General features: G+C 38.8%; 2 protein-coding genes across 7 annotated transcripts in view; one reads left to right on the top strand and one right to left on the bottom strand.

The window, feature by feature from the left end:
* Positions 1 to 22,028, top strand: part of LOC144234479 (thrombospondin type-1 domain-containing protein 7B-like) — a 252,944-nt gene extending 230,916 nt beyond the window's left edge. The window contains exons 11-17 of the mRNA XM_077767824.1: positions 3,959 to 4,118; positions 5,138 to 5,311; positions 5,412 to 5,507; positions 8,217 to 8,299; positions 10,343 to 10,535; positions 12,998 to 13,085; positions 20,853 to 22,028. Of these exons, the coding sequence (XP_077623950.1) occupies positions 3,959 to 4,118; positions 5,138 to 5,311; positions 5,412 to 5,507; positions 8,217 to 8,299; positions 10,343 to 10,535; positions 12,998 to 13,085; positions 20,853 to 20,934 (876 nt within the window). The 3' untranslated portion in view covers positions 20,935 to 22,028. The remainder of the gene's footprint in view (positions 1 to 3,958; positions 4,119 to 5,137; positions 5,312 to 5,411; positions 5,508 to 8,216; positions 8,300 to 10,342; positions 10,536 to 12,997; positions 13,086 to 20,852) is intronic.
* The window catches only part of LOC144234466 (uncharacterized), a 271,734-nt gene continuing 256,329 nt past the window's right edge, over positions 9,953 to 25,357 (bottom strand). For 2 of the 6 annotated variants that reach the window (XR_013335968.1, XM_077767817.1), the window contains one exon: positions 12,408 to 12,596. The gene's annotated coding sequence lies outside the window, so the exon portion shown is untranslated. Of the gene's footprint in view, positions 10,013 to 12,407; positions 12,597 to 15,914; positions 16,022 to 17,621; positions 17,808 to 25,357 lie in introns of those variants that run through there. The other 4 variants (XR_013335966.1, XR_013335964.1, XR_013335967.1 and 1 more) reach the window with 4 other exon arrangements.

The raw sequence follows: 25,357 nt of genomic DNA, 5'->3' as shown, positions 1-25,357 counted from the left end.
TACTCTACCTTCACTCTTCTACCTTCCCTTTTCATCTTCTCAGGTGTAAGGAGCCTCTTTTAAATACACAATTCTGCCTACTTGGCCCATGGGGATATTTGGGGCCCTGACTAATGTAGTGTTCCAGTTTGCTCTCACTTACTGAGCTCATGCCAGAACCAGAGGGGCAAGAGTGGTGGGTTGTGAACACTGTCTGTAGAACTGCCAGTGAGGCTTGGGGATTGTGATCTCCACTGGAGATACCCAGGCTTGGAGGTCCTGGAGCTGCTAGCAGCAGGTGTATCCAGAAATTTCAGAGCTGCTTCTGATTTCTAGATGAGGTTATTCTTGCTCCTTGACACACTTCCAGTCAAAAGGAAATGCTGAAGTTCAACTTAATCCAGACAAAATTCTCAAAAAACAAGTCTAGGTAGTGAGTTGCTCTGGGGCGGGCACCTTACCGGAACAGGGCCAGTCGGCTTTCTTCCCTAAGAATTTGGAATAGGATTAGAGCTGTTCAAAGATTGTGTATCCAAGTACTCTTACCTGCCACATTTTCCTGCCCTGTAGATAAAATAAATAACTCTGAAGCAAAAACGAACAAAGAAGGTCCCACACAAAAAGAGGAGGCCAAAAAGAAAGGGAATCATGATGATATGAGTTGAATTTTGCCCGAGTTCAAGCTGCATTTTTGCTTTTTCTGAAGCCTAACTGTGAACCCTTTGTGAGACAGATAACCCGGTATCTTTTTCGGCTTGCCTTTTCTTAAATGTATATGTAAACAGGGTTTGGAATTACCGATTCAAATACGTGTGGGCCTCTGCACACAAAGGACGATCACATTTCTCATAGCTGCATTTCTCCTTTTCCTGGCTGTCCTTGCCTGCCAAATACAGGTTGGGCACTCGTTTAGTGAGGGTGGTGGTGATGTCCAAGTGGCTGACTGCCATCCAGTGGATCAAACCATCAGAGAAGCTAGCACAGGGCACAGTGGGTGTGCCAAAATACCACTAACATAGAAAGAGATTAGCAAAAGGAAGTCTGTATCCTCAAGCTTCACTTTTCTTTTCTTTTCTTTTTCTTTCTTTTTTTAGTGTTTTCTAGCTCTTTCTATCCAAATTCCTCAGTTGATAACATGTATCCACACATATGTTCATGAATCTGTTTTACAGGCTCAGACTCCCAGAGTCTAACAAGCTTAATGTTGGCCAGCGTTCTGCCAGTTCCTAGCTGTGCCATTTCGGCCAAATCCGTAAACTCTCCGAGTCTATTTTCCTACCTCTATGGGGAGTAGAAATAGTACCTGTTTTTTCTGGGAGCTTTTGGTAGGGATTAGACAGTTTATATACAGTGCTTACCTTGGTACCTGACATAAATTAAGAGCTCAATAAATTGTAGTTGCTATTATAACTTTGATTAAGACTATGATTATGATTATTATCACCATCTGCCTCTAGACATCTGGAGACTATACAAAACATCCATCAATGATGCGGACAGTGGAGAGTCAGTGAGAGAATCCTAACTTGTTGACATTCTTGCTCAAAGAAGACTGGGTCTATTTTCAGTCTCTAGTGTGGAAAACTTTATGAATGAGAGTGAGTGAATGCTTGCTTTATGAATGAAATTATCATTCTGATGCTGATTTCTCTTCATCTTACAGCCGCCGTTGTCAAAGATATAAGAGATTAAGGTTGAATGTGGGTACATACTAGGAACATATTCTTGTTTGTCTTGGTTTTTAAAGGGATCCCTGACGTAGACTTGTTTCCTGTCATTTCTTCACACTCCCATCTCCTGGAATGTCAAACCAAACTCTAATCAACTTCATCTTCTGTTACCTGAGGTTTCAGAAGGCAAATTTCATGTACTGCTGAATCTTCACACTCCTCTTTCCAAGTACTCTGTAGAAAACATACAGCTTAGACAATTCTGCAATGGATCCATCATCTGGAATGATACTTATAAGAGAGAACCCTCAAAAGAGAAATTCAACTTCTACTAGTTATTTTCCACTTTAGAGAGTAAACACTTATTAGAGCATTTTCTTAAAGGAATCTACTGTGTCTTGACTTTGAACCTTGCTCATCTCTCAAAAAACGCACTCAGAACAAAATTAGTGTTCATTTTTTTGAGTTTCACAAATGCCATAGAAATTATTATAGCAATTATGAAGTATTGATAAATCAGGTGTGGGAGTTTCCATCTTAGATAAACAAATGAAAAACCTTGTGAAAACCTCTCTAGAAGCAAAGGTGATACTTTTTTTTTTTAAATCAATTTATATGCCTATTCAGGTTTTTAAGCTTTAAATGGCTACCACTTGGACCTCCCTTAAGTTCCACCTTTTCTTTCTTGAAAGTATGTCTTTAAATTCTAACTGCTTGTTACGTCAAGAATTCTTCTCAGCAGTCATTCTGTAACGTTGTGTACCTCCGGCAGTCTGTCCACGACCTGCCCTTGGCATTCAGCAGTTGCTGCCACGGTGCCTTGACCTGATCGGGGCCTGCCAGCCCCCAGCCCCGCTGCACGCCCTGGCACGCTGTCATGACTACTTTAGCTAAACACCCCGTCTTCCTGTGCTCCTGCCACAAAAGGCCACAGCAACTCCAAAGCCTAAGAAAGGCTGTTTCTGGCTCCTGCAGGGGGCAAGGCATAAAAAGAACATGAAACCCAGTTTTCCAGTGCAGAGCACAGTTATCACACTGTCACCTAATAATGGGTTAGTGGATTATAGCATGTGGTATCCCTGACTGTAGTAACAGAGGTGCAAAGGTGGGATCTCTCTCTAGCGTTTTCTCCCTCCACCTCTCCCATCATATGAGCACGAGTCATGAAAATTCCAGCTCTTCCACTGACTTCTGCACTTCGTAGAAATTGAGCAACACACCTTGGAAGTTTAGGGGAGTTAATACTGCCTGGGATTGCTTCCCTCCCCCATCTAGGCTGGTACTGAGCCATGTTACCACATGGCCTCTCTGGAAGGCATGGTGGCCGAGAAACCAGCTGTGTTTACTTGCGAAGTTGAGGCCAGCTTGGTAACATACCACCTTATATTTGCTCTCCCTCCATTCCTGCTCTAGTTCTTTATCCTCACTCTGCCATCCTGGGATCTCACCTCCTTAACGTAGAAGCTTTGCCTTAGGCTTTATTTTCTAAACTATTTATGGAAAAACAGAGCTATCTAGAGTTATCCAAATATCCAGTGGACTTCTATTTGAAGTATGAGCACCTGACAGAAACTGAGGAGAAAATGCTCATGAGTATCTGCCAAAAATGTTATAGTAGGAAACCTTTCATCAGGCAGATGTTTAGGTCAAATAACCACGAAGAGCTTTCCAATTCTAAGCTTCTGTTTCTGTGAAACATTGCACAGTTTTCTTTCTAATTGTCCAAAAAATCTGAGTGTGATTTGTATTAAATGTCTTCAAAGAACATTATTCAACACAGAAGGCATGCTGGGAAAAGAACTTCTTGTGGCAAGAGAGAAAATCAGTGTTTTATTGAGAACTCCAACCTAATCCATATAAGAAAGTACTGAATTCCCTACAAAAGAAAAAACAGCAAAGTAAAAGAGAAATATATGCCCTGTGGCTGTACATGCTCTCTTGGGGAGTGATTATGGATTAGGCTATTTTAATACATACACCTAGACAAATTTTGTATGGTTTTTTTCTTTTTCAGTCAATCCTGGCTGAGTTCCAAAATGAATCGTCATATTCTGAGCACATACATTCCATGGAATAAATTTGCATTTCTACTTCAGCTTCTCTATCAGCTCTAGAAGGATTGCCAAGTGATACTTTCTTGTCAACAATTGAAAGATAACTCCTAGGAGGAGGAAGCTTCAGATTTTCTTGGGCAAGAGGTGGCAGAAGCTAAAAACAATCAAAAAACAAACAAAACAACGACAATAACAACAAAACCTGTGAGATACTAATTGTTTGGGTAATTTTAACTGTATCCTTTCCTTTCTTAGGGTGGAGACTGTGGGGAAGGAGTCCAGATCCGCAGCTTGTCCTGTGTGGTCCACAACGGTTCAATCTCTCACCCGGCTGTAAGTGTAGATGAGGCACTGTGTGGAGAAATGCCCTTTCAAGACAGCCTCCTGAAACAGCCATGCTCTGTACCTTGCCCAGGTATGCAATTTTAAGTGATTGGAAGGGACTTCCCTGGTGATTTAATTTTTTTTTTCCTTTTCATTTTTCTGGAGAAGCTCTCCTTAAAATTGAAATTTCATACTATTTTCACTACAATTAAAAATGCAATAAAGTTATCACTTTATAATATCCCTACAGCTTCAGTGGAGGCAGAGTAGGTTGGAGGCACTGGACTTAGAAATTTAAGAACTAAGAATCTGTGTCACATCATTGGTGTTTACCAGAGACATAGAGTCTAGTGCCTTGAACTGAAATTTGCACCATCTAAAAAATGTGTTAATAATGCCCAACCTGACAGCACTGGCCAGTACTCAAACAATGTTGACTAGATCTTTGATGAACCCTTGAACGGTGGTGTGGTAGGAGCAAGTAACGCTATAGGTTCATAAAAGCATTCATTAAATGTGAAGGTCATTGTTAGTTACATAATATGTGTGAGTTGATTTTAATCCTAATAACCAACCTAACTTGTATGGTCTAAGTTTACGGTGCCTGAATATATCCATAAGTGTAAATACATACATAGGTACATACATATGCATACAAATGTATATGCTTAAATTAATAAATATTCCTTAAACTCAAAAATACTCCACTTCAGAGACCAACTTGTTCCCTTTATATGGTTTCTATGCCTGTCTATTTTACAATGTTACTGCTGTTCTTTGAAAACTGAGTTACTATCATCCTTACATCTCCCTTTTAAAAAGTTTATTACCACTGGAAGACATATAGTGTTATCTACATAAAACTGCCATTACTACATTTCAAATCATAGTAATCTAGTTTTCAGTACTTTCTTGCTAAACTAGATTAAACCATAAATTGTTATTCTCAGTATATTCCAAGTGGAAAATTGGTCAAGGTAGAATGTACAGTACCTAGAACCTGCCCCTATCACAGTGCCATCACCACAAATCTCACTGTGAACCCTGTCCATGTTTTCAAGTGTCAGTTTTCATGTTATTTTCCTTGCTCTGTGCTGCACAATCATCCAGGAGACTGCCACTTAACGGATTGGTCAGAGTGGAGCACGTGTGAGTTAACCTGTGTCAATGGAAGAAGCTTCGAGACAATGGGCCGCCAATCTAGGTCAAGGACATTTATAGTTCAGTCTTTCGAGAACCAAGACAGCTGCCCCCAGCAGGTTCTAGAAACACGCCCTTGTACAGGTACCAAGAGCACTTTTCAGTTCTCAGCCTTGATTGAGCAACGCTTATTCTCTTTGTGTGTGAGGTGTAATAGAACCGCTGTTATCATATTTACTTGCAGGAGGCAAATGTTATCACTACACATGGAAAGCAAGTCTTTGGAACAATAATGAACGAACTGTATGGTGCCAACGTTCAGATGGCATTAATGTCACAGGTATTCCTGCCTAAGATTTGTGTGGGCACTTCAAAAAGATCTGAGTGTTGGTGTTTGTGAGAAGAATTAGCTTCCAAATTATAAGCAAGAGAAGACTGGGCAGGTGACCTTAGATGATCTTCATAGCAAAGTGTCATTATATCTTTTTTTGTTTTAAATTTTTACTTGAGGTATATATATTGGGCATATAATGTTAAATTAATTTTGGATATATGACATAATGACCCAACAATTTTACACATTACAAAATGCCCACCATGATAAGTGTATTATGATATTATTGACCATATTCCCTATGCATCATTTTTCTTCCCCGTGACTTATTTTATAACTAGAAATTTGTACTTCTTAATCCTCTTCACCTATTTCACCCAACACTGCCCCCCTCCTTGACCTTTGGCAACCACCAGTTTGTTCTACGTATTTTTAAGCCTGGTTCTTTCTTTTTTGTTGTTGTTTGTTCATTTGTTTTTTAGATTTTATACAAAGTGAAATCATAGGGTATATGTCTTTTCCTGTCTGGCTTATTTCACTTAGCATAATACCCTCCGGGTCTGTCCATGTTGTTGCAAATGGGAAGACCTCATTCTTATGGCTGAGTAATAAAACCTTGCATCTTAGAAAGCAAACAAACAATTCTATTTGAAGACCCATAACATCTATGACAACGTACACTATAAAATTTCCTTAAATATCATGTTCTGAGACAAAGGCTGAAAAATACAGATAGTTTAAAACAATGGTCTCTAAAGTTTTAAATCATGTACCTTCTTAGTAAAAGGTTTTGGAGGACATGTCTCAACATATCCTATCCTGCACTCTTATTCTAAGATTTTAGGAAACACATACAAAAGTTGAAATTTAAAGGTGGATAAAGATAAAATATATTTGTTAATGGTGCGAAAACACTTTTTTTTTTTTGCTCAAAGTTGTATTTCTTTGTATCATGCACTGGAAACTTGGTTTTGGATATTTTGCTAGTCATTATTGTTTAATGTCTAGACTGAGCAAAGGCTTCCTCATTCATAACAGTGGATATCATTTGATTATATAAATGATCTCAATTTTAAAGTTTTTTAATGGCTTATCAGAGAGAATTGTTATTGTTTTTAGTGCTACTGTGGCTGACAGAGCTTATTGAATCAGTGAGACAAGTGGAATTGAGGAATCATCAGCTCTGCCTTTTTCTTGTTTGCCTATTTTTGCATTGCATATTCCCTTTAATCCATTGTTTATCCATACAATAATTTTAAGCTCCTTGCCCATACTGTAAGTTATCGTTGGAACTAAACACGCTGTAAATCTTCCTAACCAGGAACACAGAAAGCAGCAACATCTACAACATGCTGAGAGCTAAGCGGTGAGGGTTACACTATCAAATTCTCTGTACCTAGTACTTGGTGTACGGTGGACAACATGGGGCCATCCTCCTGTGGGGGCAGCTCAGGTTATGAGGCTCAGCTGTTAAGTATGAGAGCTTAATATTTTTAAAATTTAAACTAAATATTGTATGAACTATACAGTTTTGAATTTTCTTCCCAATTCCCTAGAGATTCACTACTTCTGGGGTGCAGACACTACTCTTTGCAGATCACTGGTTTAAAGAGTGTAAACACTCCTCCAACAACTATTAGTAGCTATAGGTTCATGTGGTCATTGCCACTAACGCCCGGATTATCCATTTCACCCATAGGTACTAATTCTGGATTATAGAAATTTTTTTTGTTTTGTTTGTTTTTATTTTTCCTGTGGAGATTATTTTATTCTTCCAGTAACAGTGGGAATGTAGCTGCTTCATGCCCAGGGAAAATACAGATCTGTTTCCTACACCACCTAAGGCCAAAAGCTTTTGGCCAGCTACCCATTCATAAACTATAATTGGGTGACAATTTTTAAGGCAAAAACTAGAATCTCTAAATGAAACCAGTATTATATAAATAAAATTTAAACACTGCCCTCAAATAATACATCAAGTTGTTAGCTTAGTACCTTGAATCCAGAAAGGCATGACTAATATGTAAATGATTTTCATATTATAGGGACATTATTCCATCTGTTTACTCAAAAATACTTAATGAGCACCTGCAAGTACTGTATCAGATGTATGACTCTGTCTCCTGGAGCTTTACATTTGCTTTTAAAAATGTGTAAAGCTCCACTTTTATGACTCTGTGTGTGTGTGTGTGTGTGTGTGTGTGTATTTTCTGGTTGAGATACATTTAAAACTGTTACCAAAGTGTTTGCCATTGTGGTCCATGAATCCATCAGTCGCATTCTTTTAGCATTTGGTTGTTGCCAGTTGGCTTATTGCCTAGTTGGGGTATTCAGGAGCGGGAGAAAAATATACATAGAATGAGTCTTTGAGCAGATCTATTTTCTGCTCCTGAACTTACATTGAAATTTCATCAATTCTTTTCCTGATCCCTGCACACAGATGTTGCCCTCAAGCAGAGCCATATGATAGAATGACAATGCCAATGAGCAGGTATAAAAACTACTGCAAACATCTTGTTAGCAGAGCCTCCTCTCTTGAACAATTCTTCCTGGAGTAATCTATAATATACAGCTGGACCATATGTCAGCAAATGGGCATAAAAAATAATACTGTTATAGTCTGGCCAGTGCCAGAGAGGAAAGAGGAAAAAAACTTTTTTACTGTTTACCATAGCAAAGTCCACAAGTGATGGTGGGGGTTCTGTTTTATTGTAGGCGGCTGCTCCCCTCAGACACGTCCTGCTGCCATTAGGCAGTGTAATCCCGCCTGCAGGAAACCTTTCTCCTACTGTACACAGGTGAGTCCAGTGCGGGAGCCATCTGCAGTTCATTACTGTCTTATGCATATGCTGTTGGGTGTTTTCCGTGGGCGCCAGCCCCAGCGGCAGTTCCATGGGCTCACGGTACCATCTAGAGGAGTTTGTGGGAATAAATGCAGGTATTAGGGATTTTTCTTTGTAGGGCTGTGTCTTACGGAAAGCAGTCTTTTTCTAGAACTCTGTCTATAGGCAAATCTACCTTTCAGATATCTCATTTATATTAGCTCTGCTTATCAACAAATGTTCTTAGTGGATTTATTCTTTCATTCTTAGCCTTTCATCTACCCAAACTATTTTGAAAGATATTATAAATGTCTATATTTGCTAATTACTTAGTAAAAGTTGAATATTTGCCTATGGGTAAAAAGAATGTATGTACACCCACACGTGTTTTTTAAAAGCGGAGATCTTTCCCTCTGTTCTTCTCCCTTAACTCGCATTTACTCCTGCTCAGGAATTAATGCAAAATGTGCAATGTATTCTAATCAATGGCACTCACAGTGTGCAGTGAGAAACAGTTTTATTATTATGTGTTCTTTCCCAAAAATGATCTGGTTAAAAATAATTCAGGCAATCCTATTTTATGCCTCTTTTACTTTTGAGGTAGGTTAATTCTCTACCACAGAAAAACAAATACTTAAGCTAACAGAGGAGAAAATAGGTCAGCAACAACTTCATATGCTAATGAGATTTGCAAAATAGAAGTTGTGGCTTTCCACTAACCATCGGGATACCCTCTTTAATAAAAATATTTTTACCTTGAATCTTTGGCATATGTGATTGGTTACCCTTTTTACTTAGATTAATCGAGATGGTCTCAATTGTCGTAACTAGTTCTTTGCATTGAACACCATGTAACATCTTCAAATGAAATGCTGTAATAATTGTCATTATTATAGGAATGCTGCCTGTTCACTAAACAATGGGCAATGATTAATTCTACGTACTTTTCTGATCTTTGTCTTTTGTAGAAGATTGAGGTGCCCTCTTTAGTTGGAGTGTATATTCTTCTTAAAATCATGTGTTAACAATTGATGACTCAAATAGGTCCATCCTTATGAGTCACCCAGAGCTGAGTGGCTATTTGAAGGGCCTATTAAAAAATGCCACAAAAACAGTTTCAGGTGAGGAGCCCCAGCAGCAAAGTCACAGATTCATAATTGTATCCTCAACTTGTCCTATTCTTCTCTATTGTCTTTATATTTGCTGGAAGAAGGAAGAGCTATTATTTTCAGTTTCACCTCAAGAGACAGAAAGAAATCCTTGTTCTTTATGACTCATCACAGCCAACTCATCTTGGAGAGGCTTATTGTACATGAACGTGACCGGGAATTCACAGACAAATATGAAGCACACATTACCACAATGCCAACTAGGATTGGCAAGTAGTGATGTAGTGTGACACTCAGGTTACTACAAGGAAGGATATGGGACATATGCCTTTGGTGAAGTCTTTATTTTTATTTTTTTCTATACTTAGGCTGCCCTCCTTGAGTGCAGAACCAAGCTTCCAAGCAGAGAGGTAGTTCAGACTAGTTAGTGATCAAGGGTACAAGGTGGTAAGTGGCATTCAGCAGCTGCTGCGGCAACAGACATCAAAAAGCACAAAAATCCAAAGGCGCCCCATACATAATCCGTGTTGCTTTACTTCTCAGCATCAAGGGCAGCAGGTTTGAGTGAGTGGGCAGGAATCTGAAAGAGTTGGGGGAAGAGTTGGAGGATAATTTGATTAAGTGCCTTAAATATTTCTGTAAAAGAGAAAAAGGAAGGAATGGATGCCCTCTGTTGTGATTTCTTACATGGAAGGTATAAGAATTGTAAGCCTGTAGAAAAATCAGACACTGTATTCAAAGGCTGACTTTGGAATTCAGAAAGATGAACTGTTTGGCTTTTCTTTGGCAACTCTGTTGCTGCAACACCCCAAACTGCCGTAACAGATCATGCATGTATTAAGTGATTTCAACATTTAAATTGTTCTTCTTCATCACTGTGTGATGAATAAAACTATTTTGTATGCTGTAGGGTGGCGTCTGTGGCTGTGAAAAGGGATATACAGAGATAATGAGATCAAATGGTTTCTTGGATTACTGCATGAAAGTCCCGGGCTCAGAGGATAAAAAAGCTGATGTGAAAAACGTTGCCGGGAAAAACAGACCTGTGAATTCAAAAATACATGATATTTTTAAAGGATGGTCACTTCAACCCCTTGATCCAGGTACATTTCAGTTAAGAGTAAGAAATATACATTTTTCTCATGGGGGGGAGGGGGTTGGGCTTCATGTTGTAACCACTGCTTATGACAGAAAGAATAGAGGGAAGGAGGAGAGACGGAAGAGGTGATGTGGTCGAATTCAACGTTTCTTAAATTTTAGTACCATATAAGACGTAGTCCCTTTAAATGTAAAATGTTCTCATGGATGGTTGAAGATAAGTCTGTTTCAACCCCAGTGTAAGACATACTGAATGAAGTTCTCAAAATATTAACATTTAAAATCATCTTTTAATTATAAGTTATCTCTGTAAAAGAGAATGCCTTTGTAACTGTGGTTTTGTGTATATAATTGAAATTAAAAGCAAAAACTGTCATGGATCAAGAACATGTAGATACCTTAGGAAATGTCTAGGGACCCTATCTGGTTTGAGAGACACTAGTGGAATATTAAAGAGCCTTAATTTCACAGACAGACCTTGACCTCCTGGTTCAGAATGCACCTGTGTATTGAAAGTGCCTCAATGATGTGGTTAAGTGAAACAAAACCCAGAAACTAGATCTAGTAGGAGAAATCAGATGTACACTCTTCAACCAACTATTCAGGATGACCACAGTAATCATTTTTATTCCCCTGTATGTCTGGGCATGCCATAAATTTTAAAAACATTTCATTTTGTGACTAAATTAGCAGTACCTTTACATTTGAAGGAAGCATGATATAAAATGCAGTCAGGCTCACCCATTGCCTGTACACTCTACTTCAGGAAGAGAATTAGGGTTTCTAGAAGAGAATTCTAGAAACATGAATGCTCAAATCCACAAGTGGGGTCCTTAGACTTTGGGAGCTAATTAAAATAGCAGTAATAGCATGCACCTGCATATGGTATATCTATGTTTTTCTCTTGATAGTATAAATTGGAGCAACCTTAAGAAAGTCATTTAGGCAATATGTATCATACAGTTTGACCTANTAGCTTCTTGTTATATAAAAGATGAGTGTACAGGCACCTGGGTGGCCCAGTTTGTTAAGCGGCCAACTTTGGCTCAGGTCACAGTCTCAGAGTTTGTGGGTTCAAGCCCCACATCAGGCTTTGTGCTGATAGCTCAGAGCCTGGAGCCTGCCTCAGATTCTCTCTTTCTCAAAAATAATAATAAATAAATGTTAAAAATCTTTTAAAAGATGAGTGGAACTAACCTAAATGTCTATAAGCAGAATATGGAAAAACAAAATATAATGCAATTCTACATTACGTCTCATATTAAAAAGAATCAGACCTGCCTGTAAGATTTAGTATGGAAAACTGCATGCATGCACTCATATGTTTGCATATACAAAGGAAACTAAAATGATTGATTCACAAGGAAACAGGTAACAGTGGTAGCCGCTGGGTTGGGAATTGAGAGAGAGCATCAGGGAGACTTCTTATGTTTCCCTACGTATCTTTTTTCAATAGTTTGAAGTTTGATCCTATCCATTATGCTATTATAAAAAGTTATATTCTTTTTTAAGTAACATGGACCACATACCTCCACACTGGGGATTGAAAAGTACTGGACCCTCCCAGTACTTCAGTTCTGTGAGGTTTAGGAGTAAAAAGATGAAAGGTCCTTTATCAAGGAAGACTTTTTTCTTCCAATGTAAAAAAAATTCAGAATAGGAGATTTCATCATTAGTGTTTCAAAGAGATCCAACTCAAAGCTTTATTAAAAGTTTTATGACCATAGAAAAGTATCATTACTGCATTGAAACCTCATTCTAAAAACCTGACTGAAGCTTTAAAGTGTCTTATAAGCAAAAACTGTAATGGGTAGTGATAATATAATTGAATGTAATTATGATTTTATTCAAAATTTTATTCCAATTGTTTCTTTAATAGATTTTGATAGTTGTTCATCCCACAGAAGCCTAAGATGCCAATAAGTTTTTTGAACCTGCAGTTAATTACATCCGTGTAGTGCAATGAATCTTCTGTGTGCATCTATCTTTCAGAAAGGAATGCAGTTCCTTGTGGGTGCTGAGGCATCGCTCTCCGCCCAGTTAGCCGTGCTGACATTAAGCAGAAACTAGAAAAACATATATGCTCATGTCATACATGACATAGTAAAAATCACAAAACAGATCAAACTATTGGGTTCTATTTTTCTTAATTCTAGCAGATAGGACATTAAAATAAGGTGTACTTTCACATATATGGTTCTAACTTGACATAATTCGGTGAATTTATTATTAGCTTATTTGGGCATGTAGTTTTTGCCCATTCAAGCAGCCAAGTCACCAAAAGTAGTGATAGTAAGTTTCTTTGCATGTAGGATTGCCTCTTAATTTTTTGGTTCTATTTATGTTGTCTAAATGTATTATTATACTTCAGTGTTACATGTATAAGACACTATAAACATACAAAACTAAAACAGTCTGAGAACTCTTTTGTATGCTAAACTTATTATTTAATCTCTATTTTACACAGATGGCCGAGTAAAAATCTGGGTTTATGGTGTTTCAGGTGGCGGTTTTCTTATCATGATTTTCCTAGTATTTACTTCCTACCTTCTTTGGTAAGTACTAACTAGCAAGGCATTTATATTCCATATTCTTATAGGTGACATATTATGCTAAAAGGTCATTGGCTATGGTAACTGGACTCTTGAACCCGCAATTATCAACAGTAGAATATTTGAAATTATTGTCCTCATTTGACATAACTTTTTTGTTTGGTTTTCAAGTAATATCAGAAGGTATAAGAGATAAATCATTAGTAAGGAATTTCCCATTTTAGTATTTTGATTTAGGCTTTTTTTATTTAAAAAACTTTTTGAGAGAGTTGAGACACAGAATCTGAAGCAGGCTCCATGCAATGTGGGGCTTGAACTCACAGACTGTGAAATCATGACCTGAGCTGAAATCGGACACCCAACCAACTGAGCTACCCAGGTGCCCCTGATTTAGGCTATCTTTCAGCTTTGACTGTACATTGGCATCTCCTGGGGACTGATACTTGGGTTCCAGCTCCAGAGATTCCGATTTAATTAATCTTGCAGGGGGCCAGGTCACCCGGATGTTTAAAAGCACCCTAGGTAATTCTAAAATGCAGCCAAGGCTAAAAGCCATTACTCCAGATAATTCTACTTAAATTGACCTATCTTGACCAGTGAGTTCAAACAACCTGTTTAGTATGTTTTAAGTAGTAACGCCAGGTGTTTATCCACAGTGACCTGATTGATAGGAGACCTAGGTCAATGCCAGGAGCCCCATTTTATAAGTGGCTTGTTCCTGAAAATTTATTGTTCTCAGAAAATGATGATTGGTTTACTGGACAGAATGTTTACGTTGATGAGCTGCTCTTGAGACCAGACAGATGTAAATACATTTGAATGTTTTCAAGTATGTTGAGAATATTTTATTAGCTTCCAAAGGAGCTTGTTATTTTCATAGATCAAAATGTTACTTTTTTTCTCCAAACTGATACTTATATTCATCTATTAAACTATTTCCTTGAGAATTTTTACTCAAGTTTTAATCTCGATCCAAATCCAGCTGTTGTATATTTAGCCTCAAATTCTGTTTCCAAGGTTATACAGGTTGTTTTTTTTTTTAATGTTTTATTTATTTCTGAGAGAGAGAGAGAGACAGCGTGAGCAGGAGAGGGGCAGAGAGAGAGGGAGACACCAAATCTGAAGCAGGCTCCAGGCTCCGAGCTGTCAGCACAGAGCCCAACGCGGGGCTCAAACCCACGAACCATGAGATCATGACCTGAGCCAAAGTTGAACGCTTAGCCAACTGAACCACCCAGGTGCCCCACAGGTTTTTAAATCTTTGCTCTGGATCAGTGAAAGTTAGTGAAGAAAATAAGATGACTTTAATTCTTTCTTCCACCTATAGTGCAACAAACTGAATCTCTAGAAATTGGATTTCTATCCAACTGATATTTCCATCCATAGTGCTGTAGTAATAAGTAACACCTTCAGTTAGTCCTTCAACCTATAATCAAATGATTTGACCAATTTTTATGTCTCAGTTGATAAATTTTGTATGTATTCCTAGATCATGTCTTAATGAACAAATGTGAAGTTGAAAGCCTCATATGAGGTTCAGAGTGATAGGATGCATTCATCACTGGAAAAGGTCTTATATTGCAAGAAAGGACATGAAGGTTTGACAGATGAGAAACTCCTCTGAAAGTAATGGCCCAACACAGTGTAAGGGAATCAGAAAATCTGTTCTATAAAAGCTGGGATGTGTTCTAGTTGTTAACTGCTACATCCTATGTTATCTAAGAGATTCAAAACCGTTAAGTCATTGAATTTGCCTTTTTGCATTTCTCCATTCCTTCAATAACAAGTATTTATTGAGGCCCTTTCTGAATGACCCTAAGCTCTGGGGATTACATCACTGAATTCTGGAAATAATTTTCTAGACAATTTTTTAAAGATCAATGTAAACCCCCCCCCTTACTTTTTAGTGACCAAATTAAATAAATATTAATGTACAGTATTTTGCACATCTTTTTTCATTTTCAATGCTTGGCCTTAACTGGGTACAGCACAGTAGCTACATACTTGGACTTAATACAAATACTCCTTTCTGCTGTCTTTAGCCAGATTAGTCTTTCTAAAATTTAGCCACATGATCAGCCTCTTTCCTCCTCAGAGACCAGCAGTGACTTTCCATTGACAGCAAAATGAAAGTCATGTTATGGCTGCCTCGCTAGCCAACTAAAGTCTTCCATAATTTAAGCCTGAAGAATCCTTCCAAGTTCATCTTCTATTTCCCTATGCCTTGGACAGTTCCACGTGTGTATTTTTCTCATTAGATAAAATGGTAAATTATCTACTGTAATATTTAACCAGTGTGCTTAATTCTACATCCATACCCATAATCCTATATTATATATTAGTTCACTATAATATACTCATTTTCTCCACTTTTGTATCTCATAGCAAAGTTTCTATCCACCTTTCAGTTCACTTTGTCATTACTTTTATCTCCCTTCCCACAGTCAGTTTCTCAAGTTTACCATTTTCATTTCTATCCAAGTTGTTTGAGATACCACACTCATACTCTGTGTTGCTGTTTCAGAAGTTTTATCCCCAAACCCTACGTACCCTTTTTCACTGTGCATGTTCACTTTTGATGTCTATTAGGTATTTTTTGTATTATAAAGGTAAGCTTTTCATTAAATGAAAAACTTATATAAGGATTGAATATAAGCCTACAACTTCTTTCTGAAGGATGATCTTTTGAGAGAAGTAACCTTACTTTAGGATGCTTATGGTGGTACCTTCTAGTTTTGGCAGGAATCTTCTGCTTCCAAGGTTTCTCTCCGTAAGCTCCATTCATCGAGAATGAATTGTCACCATTAGTATTGACAGTCTATCATTTCTTACCCGTAAAAGTCAAATGCCAATAGATAGTCTGGAATACTGTGTCCACGCTTCCTCTTCTCTGGCATTTACTCTGTGATTGTAGTTATTTCTAGAAGTCTCTTCCTCCTCTATCACCCAAAGTAGAATAGGTTGATGACTAAATGAGTGGATAAGTAAAAACACACATACACACACCCAAACCTAAGTGTTTTACATAGATTGCCTTTTCAGTACTTACAATAATGTGTTGTTGCGATTATACCCATTTAAATATTTTTAATGTTTATTTACTTTTGAGAGAGAGAGGGAGACACAGAATCCGAAGAAGGCTTCAGGCTCTGAGCTGTCAGCACAGAGCCCAATGTGGGGCCCAAACCCACGAACCATGAACCATGAGTTCATGACCTGAGCTGAAGTCAGACACTTAACCAACTGAGACACCCAGGTACCCCCATCATACCCATTTTAAAGAGAGAGCAAGTTTATCTGAGGTCATCAGCCTGGGAAAAATCTCTTCTATGTTTGCCTAGGCCCAGAGCTTACACTCTTTCCACTGGTCTTCCAGTCTGCAATTTCTTTCTCTTAAGTAATCCTAAAAACTTTAGATTCAATGTAGTGTCTCCAGCTTTCATATTTTTTGATGCTCTTAGATTCCCAAGTAAGCTATAGACCTGGGAACAGACCTCTTGATACCAAAACATATACCACTTACTGTTACATATGAGCTGCCTAAAGAGTCCAAATAGATACTTTCATGGCATTTCCTTCTATTAAATAGCTTGCACAGGAGTTAGAGGATGACAGTTTTGGTGATTTTATATTTTCTCCCCAAAGTAAAAGGCTTAGGACAAGAGAACTGCTCTAATATGCCAGGCCTTAGGTGTATCCTTTAGATGAAAGCAATTTATAATAAAACTTAGAAGTGCTTTTGAGAAAATATAGAAAAATAGTCTTCTTAAGGACCACTTCGTTCAGATACAACCCTTTGTACATCTACCATTAGTGTTCGAAGTTTTTGAAATATTACTGATGCCCCCACAACCCTTGCAGTAAAGATCCATGAGGCAATTTAGTCAAGACGAGCTGAGTGAGCTTGTAGTTGATGTAGACATAGTACCAGAAAATGGCTCCAGGTAACTACAGCATATCCATTCGTCCCTGCCCTGTGCCACTTAGTAAATGGGCCTCCATTCTCCCAAGTGTGAGAGTAGGGCTCCCACTTCCAGAGGCCCTGCCCTTAGGAATGTCTGCCTAAACCAAAGACCTTTTCAGGCTTTCATCAAGGTATTTAAGCTCTACTGCCCTGGGGCTGGGTCCTTGGGGCAGAACTTAATTGGTGCTGTTAAGTACCAGCAATTGCCTGTCAGTCCATAGTCAGTTTGCTTTCCTGGTTTATTGGGTTTATCCTTTGCTAAAAGACAAATGATAGTGGAAGAGGTCACTTTAAATGTGTGTCATTTAGGGCAGTCGGTTTAAGTGTCTGACTTTGGCTCAGGTCATTATCTCTCAGTTCCCAAGTTTAAACCCTGTGTCCGGCTCTGTGCTTGGAGCCTTCCTCGGATTCTGTGTCTCCCTCTCTCTCTGCCCCTCCCCTGCTTGCTCTTTTCTCTCTCTCAAAAAGAAATATTAAAACAAAATTTTTTTTAATAAAAAGGAAAAAATAAATGTGCGCCATTCAAAGGTCTCTTACAACCAGTGTTGCGTAATAGTTTTATCTCTGTGCCAAACCTGAAAGTGACAGTGCCTGTCAATAGTGCTCCATTAGGAAGAGTTACAAGGCAACAGCTCAGTCGGACAGGGAAGAGCAGTGTGATGGATTAGAGATCCATCCTGGGTACGGGGTGAGTAGCGGTGGCCTATTTGCCAAGCATCTGCAGGTCCTGATTGAGTATGAGTGAAGTGGTCACACCTTTCCTGATACCAGAGTGGAGGAGAAAAAAAAATATTTTTAGAAAAAGAATTAAGGGAAAAAGGAAAAGGAGCAGGGCCGGTAAACACAAGTTCCCTAGTTGGTGGCTTTGCTGAGGACAGCCCTTCCAGATAGCCCCTCCCCTCAGGGGTCTTTTTAATGAGCCAGGAAGCTTTTGAAAGCCACAGCTACCCAGAACAATTTCGCCTTACTCAGTTTACCAACATTTAACAACGTTTAAACTGTAAAATTCCTCAGGTCTCACATATTCATGGTTACGATATTAGGATCAATTGAGAGGTTACAGAATTTGGAGATAATAAAATGTCACCTTCTTCCAGAAGGTCCCCAGCACACCCCATGGCCCACAAAGGATTTAAAGCCTATTAGGAGACTCCTCTTTTTTTCCCAGTGGTTGATGCCATGTTCATAATCCATATGTGCAAACTCCTAAAAATAACTCCCATTCTGAGCAGAATTTTATAGGCCCAACAAACAGGCTGACCAGGTTTTGGTCAGGAGAATATCCATATAAAGCTATCCTCCCAGGCAATATCCATATAAAGCCTTCTCTCTCCCTCCTCACTCCCCAGGACTCACCTTTTGCATTTCTGTTTGCCCACAGCCCTTCACAAATGCTAATTAAGAATGGATAATCAAAAACTCTTTGGAAGCGCCTACCCATCTTCCCTCTTTCTTCCCCTGCCTCTCAAAAGGCAAGAGATAGAGGACGAGGAAGACCCCACTGTCATTTCGGATGAACTCTCCTGTATTAGGACAGCCTCCCCTATCACCAGAACCTCCACCACAGTGGACGCACAAGCCGTCACTTCCACATTGTCCTAAACTGTTGTTTGTGGGATTTCTTAGTACTTTTAAATGCTGCGGATTAGCAGGCTCTGGACCTCCCTTCAAGCTGGGTCCATTCTCTATGCAAGAGTCTGGGCCAAACAATAGAACCAGAGCCACTGGAATAGGCTTCTATATTAATGTAAAGTTACATTGAATATTCCAATAATTATAAAATGAATACCCTTTTGAGAAGCAGGATATTGCAGGCTAAGATCTCCTGACAGAGGATGCTAGAGCAGGTTTCTGCCTCTCCTCAGTTTCCCTAGTTGGAAGGTATCTCCCTGCAGCTCATGCCCAGCACTCAGCTTATAACCCATTGAGCACCCACTGCACCCCAGGTGCCGGGCAGGAACACAGATGGGATCTACAGTTTTTCCTCTAATGATTTTTATTTAATTTATTTTTGAGAGAGTGTGAGTGGGGGAGGGGCAGAGAGAGAGGGAGACACAGAATCCAAAGCAGGACACAGGCTCCGAGCTGTCAAAACAGAGCCCAATGCGGGGCTGGAACTCACAAGCCTAAGATCATGACCTCAGCCAAAGTCCCACATTTAACAGAGCCACCAAGGCATCATTAATTTAATCATTAAATGATTAAAAATCATTTAAAAAGTGNTAAGCCACCCAGGCGCCCCTTCCTAGAACCATTTTAATTCTATCAAGTGTATATGTGTGTGATAAAATTCATATAATACAAAATTCTCCATTTTAAGTCAGACACAAAAGGCCACATATAGTATGATTCCATATGTATGAAATATCCAAAATAGACAAATCTAAGATGTAGAAGTTTATGTGGTTGCCAGGGGCTTAAGGATGGGAGAAATAGGAAGACTACTTTTGTGAGTACAGAGTTTTTCTCTTTGGGTGATGAAAATCTTCTGGAACTAGACACGATGATGGTTACACAAATTGTGCCACTGAATTGTACACATGAAAATGTATTTCTAATTTAAGTTCAAAGTATAAAAATTCCCATGTACACGCAGAAATGTTTCTACCCAGTGCCAAGTTAATTACATGGATACAGAGGAAGTACACTGAAAAGTTTAATGGCCTGGGCCTCTGTGTTAGATGTGCTTAGATTTCAGGCTCNTGTTAAAAAAAAAAAAAAAAAAAGGCATTTTTAATGCTTCCCCTATCTTAGGGTTGTTCTGGAATTTACTTAGGTATAAAATGTTCAGCACAGGGCTTGGCAGTTAGTATATTTCCAATCAATAACAGATGGGATTTGGGGCATCTGGGTGACTCAGTCGGTTAAGCATCCGACTGTCTCTAGTCATGATCTTGCAGCTCGTCAATTCGAGCTCTGCATCAGGCTNCACCCTGTCCCTCCCCTGCTTGTGCCCTGTCTCTCTCTCAAAAATAAACATTAAAAAATAGATTAAAATAATAGATGCTACTAAAATAAACTTGGAGACAAGGAAAGAGTTGCCTCCCTGCTGGTAAGGACAACCCAAAAGGCTGGGCACTGAAGGCATGGCAGAGCAGAGGTACTGACAAANGGGGCACCATGTGGCAGAATTCAGTCTATAAACATTCATCAACCTAAGTTGAGCTTCACCCAGAGTGTAATGGAAGTTGTTTTGCCCCAGATCTGGGCCATCACTGTGTGATTTCCCAAGGTTACTCAACCTCAGCTTCTCCAAGAAGGAAGAGCAGCCCTCCCTGACCTGGTAAAGTTGTCACCTCAGGTAAAACAGAGACCAGGTGCGAGTGGCTCTGCAGAGTGCAGAATCAGAGAAAGTGTCCTGACAGACTCTGGTTATGTGGCATCTAAATGTCAGGCTTCAGGCCAGAGCAGAAGCATGTTTACTTAAAAACAAGACCAGGGTAAGGCACAGAAGCCTGGCTGCTCCAGCTGCTCATATGCTCTGATGTGCGTGTGGGTCACAGGAGCTTAGGAATTAGTGAATAGCAGATGTTGGCATTACTGAGTATAAACAAGAACAAGAAAAGTAGCCTTCAACCAAGTTCACTGCTTCCATGAAACCATTTTTAAGATTCAGAAAAAAATGAGAACTGCTCCTTAAAATAGAGGTAAAGTATTCAAGTATTCAAAAAACAAAGTCACAGGTTCAGAGCACTCAATCTTTTGTCATTTAACTGCTTGAATTTCTATACCTCACAATAGTTTTTGGCAGATGAAACAAAACTTTGTGACCCTCCCTTATCTGAGGAATTCTTTTCCCTTTGCAGCAAGAAGCCAAAACCACATCAAAGCACACCTCCCCAACAGAAGCCTCTGACCTTAGCCTACGACGGAGACTTAGACATGTAACCTGAAAAAAGAAATCCAAATGTAGACATCGACTGCCTTAACCGCTTTCTCTTTTGTAGCTCTCAGACTTCTCAGTTTTTTGAGGAATCTCATGATGTGATACAGTGGGCAGAATGCAAATATTGCGAAAGTAATATTGCCTCAACTTCATTTGGACATGAAGTCAAGGATTATTAGGTCTGCCATTTTGCTTTCAAGTTGTTTGTGGGTGTGTGTTTAATTTTTTGATTCTCCCAAGGGTCCTGAAAACCCTTCTCTTCCTGTTTGGAAATGGGAAGAAGAAACCATGATGGAATTCCCACAGACTCCCATAAACTTTATCTTCAGCAGCATGATGACAATCTGGAGGAAAGTCCAATCAAGGCATTTACTGTAAATGACGAGCCTGACACTGCTTTGTTACGCACTATATTAGTGCAAGTCTTTACTCTTCCCATACTTCAACACTGAGTTTTCTAGAGTTTACATTGGTTCAAAGACTTTCAGATTGGATTGCCTATTTTCATGAACACAGAGAGAATGGTTTACCATTTCAGAAATTCTCTGAGTTTTTACCTTTAAATATTGTATTTTGTTTTGTAGCCAGGGGATGATGGCACTTCATAGGTTGTGATTGCTGAGGGATAAAATGGACTGGTTGTAGTTGCTGGTTTAGATGAAAGCTAGTTGGTTTCTGAATGAGATCTGTATTGAGTGTTAGGGTGGTTATACTGGAGAATGAGGTAGATTATTTGATTACTCAAACTGTATTTTAACAGAAACTTAGCCATGTAGATATAGTAATATGCCATACACAGTTGTAATTCAGTTTAATGATGACAAACTCTGCTTTTGTAATTTCAATTTTCTTATCTGAATATTTATAAATTCTTTTTTTGAATTTAATTATCTGACCTCATTTAATATACATCGAACACCAATCCTGTTTGTAGCAAGTCTTGCTTTTATAAGGTTTCAATAATATCTAAACACATTAAAAAACTGAAACCATTTTATGAAGATAATTGTTTGTAATTGTAGATGTTGAGAGTAAGAAGGTGCCATCTTGTGGTATTGACTTGTATTTATAACAAATAAAGTGCTCAAGAGGCTGAGATGTTGCCTATTCTAGATTTATTCACTTATGAAATGCCCTTGCTTTGATAAAAAGTTTTACTGACAGCTTCCCTGTGTCACTGTTGTAGGGGTTGACAGCTGAAATCACTGACAGAAGAAAGGATTCTTATTCCACATTCTCAGCACAATGAAATAGAGCCAACTATAATGGCACAGAGTAGCTTTGAAGGAATATTTAAGGCTCAGTTAATATTAGAACAAACCACTAAAATAAGGCAAACATTGATGTGTAAAATGACCTAAGAAAATGGGAATGTTAGAAATGTGATATAATGCAGAAGAAAGAGGATATTTTCATTTATACTACTGATTTCTGTTAACTATTCAACACTGAAAACAATGGCACTACGGTTTTAAAAGAAAAAAAAGTAAATGAAAATAGGATGGCTTCTCAATAGTGTGACTGAGGAAACAACCCCTAGAATTCACCTCTAATAAGTTCTCTTAAATAAAATCATCAGCAGTCTTCATAGCAGTTCAAGAGACCCTGCTTCAGAAATGAAATCTTGGCTGTGCCCTTCACCCGTGGGTAAAACATAAGGATTTACAAATTATCTTGTTTGACTCACAAAATTAAGATAACAAAATCATTTTCATCTCAGGTTAGACATTAAAATAAATGTCAAATGGGATTCTGGTCCAAAATATCCTGCAGACACACCAAATCTACACCTTGCTATGGAACAATTTCCTCTTAAATAAACCCAGAAAATAACTAAGAAACTCTTACACATCAGGCAAATGAGAAAATATAAACACTGAAACAGAAGAGGCTGAGACACAATCTCGCTATAAACCCTACCTGTGGTTTATATTGTGGTAAAACAAAAACTAAAAAAACAAAACAAAAAAAAAAAAACCCTGAGAACTAGTTCTTGAAGGATTCACACAGACCCACCCTGGCTAACCTCCAAGGCACAGCATACAGGCAGTAGTCTTTCAATGAAAGAGGCTATTTGCTTATATTAAAAGCTTTGACTTGAGGATCACGTATCTAACATCCAGATACAAAAATACAAACACCATGGAAGCTGGTGGACACCATCTTTATGCTCTCCCATTGCCCTGTTTAAGGTAACTAGTATCTCCTAGAAAGGAGACTGTATATACATCTGGGGCCTTTGGTGGTTGTAGCTGTAACCCAGGGGAGGCCTCCTGATCACCTCACCCTGTCACTCAGACCACCTCTGAGCCTTAGGTTCGCAGGTTCTAGGAAAAGGTATCGAACAACAAGCAGGACTTAACTGTCTATTACCCTAGGGCTCAGTGAATAAGGAGCAGAATGAAATGCCCATCTCCTAGTCATTTCCTAGAAGAGGTATATTTGTATACCTTAAAAGCTACTGCCTGAGGTTCCAGCTTCCAATCAGTTTGAATCTAAATGTGGTCTGAGATCCTCCCCTTTTGGGACACTAACAGGTCTTGGTAGACCCTCACCTAATGAGAGCCCCTAAGAAGTATACAGAATGATTGGACAATCACAAAGTTTTGATGGACCAGCAGGATTAATGGAAAACATTCCTCTATGCAAAGCCACTCTTTTAAGACTGGTAGAGATGCTGTTTTATCAAATGGATAGAAACCAACACAGAGTCAAGGGAAATGAAGAAACAGAGAAGTATGTTCCTAATGAAAGAACAAGATAAAACTTCAGAAAAAGACCTTAATGAAACATAGATAAGTGATTTTTACCTGACAAATGTTCAAAATAAGTCACTGACCCATCTATATGCTGCCTATAAGAGACTCACTTCAGATCTAAGGACACAGACTGAAAATGAGGGGATGGAGAAAGAGATTCATGCAAGTAGAAACCAAAAGCTGGGATAGCTATTCTTACATCAGACAAAATAGACTTTAAAACAAAGGCTGTAATCAGAGACAAAGAACATCATTACATAATGATAAAAGGGTCAACCCAGAAAGTATATAAAATTGCTAAATATTTATGCCCCAACATAGAAGCACCTAAAATATAGAAAGTAAATATTAATAGACATAAAGGGAAAATAGCAATATAATAATAAGAGACTTTAGTTCCCCACTTTCACCAATGGATTGATCAAAATCAGTAAGGGAAATATTAGCCTTAAATAACATATTAGACCAGATGGACCTGACAAATACAGGACATTTTATCCCAAAGCAACAAAATACACATTCTTCTCAAAGCACACATGGAACATTCTCACACAAAATAAGTATACTTCAAGAGGATCAAAATCATTTCAAGCATCTTTTCTGACCACAATAGTATGAAACTAAAAATCAACTACAACAAGAAAACTGGAAAATCCCCATATATGTAAAGATTAAATAAACAACATGCTTTGTATAATCAACAGTGATAATGATAATGCATATATCATAACGATAAGGCTTACATCAAGAAACAAAGTTCTCAGGAAGGAGACACAGTAGAAGGATCCTGAGCTTACTTCCTCCCATGGACACACCAAATTAATAACTACATGTATTGTACCTTACTCTAAAAATCACTTAAAGATGGGCAGAACAGATCTTCATCATCAAGTGTTTATGTTGTAGCTAGTGTTATAGCTAACATCAAAAAAACATATGCATACGAAAAAAGGCCAGGTGTGACCAGGAACCAAGCCCACAGCATATAGCAACCCACAAGTGAGAGGGTTATCATTAGCATGGGAGAGCTAGGAGCTCAAGCCCCTGGCTAGTCATCTCTAGCCCTGGGAACCTGCACAGGGAAGAGGAGTACCCTTAACATCTGACTGTAAAAATAGTGGGAGTTGGGACACCTGGGTGGCTTGGTTGGTTAGGCATCTGACGTTGGCTCAGGTCATGATCTCACAGTCTGTGAGTTTGAGCCCTGTGTCAGGCTCTGTGCTGACAGCTCAGAGCCTGGAGCTGTTTCAGATTCTGTGTCTCCTTCCCTCTCTCTCTGCTGCTCCCCCGCTCATACTTGTTCTCTCTCAAAAACAAATAAACATTATTTTTTTTAATTGAAAAAAAAAATCAGTGGGATTTAACTGCGGGAGAGCCAGAGTTGTAGAAAACCAGGTCTCTGCCCTTCAAGTGCCAGTACACTTTATCACTTGGCCTGAGACCCAGCACAGAAAAGGTTTGAAAAACACTCAGTTTATACATGAAGATTTATTGACTAATTATTTTAGGACATGTGCCAGAGGGGCAGGGATCTAGAGGAACTTTCTCCGGAAATAGAAGTGCTAGTGGGCATCATTTTTCTTATCCTCCAACAGCCTAGATAGCCAGATGTTTGTGGCTTGTTCTGACACCCTCCATTTATCTTGCCAGGACTGCTTGCCCTCCC

This window comes from Crocuta crocuta, unplaced genomic scaffold (assembly GCF_008692635.1).
Source record: "Crocuta crocuta isolate KB4526 unplaced genomic scaffold, BGI_CrCroc_1.0 scaffold154, whole genome shotgun sequence".
Lineage (NCBI taxonomy): Eukaryota > Metazoa > Chordata > Mammalia > Carnivora > Hyaenidae > Crocuta > Crocuta crocuta.
Note: the sequence above shows the minus strand (reverse complement) of the source record. Positions and strands in the feature narration are given on the sequence as shown.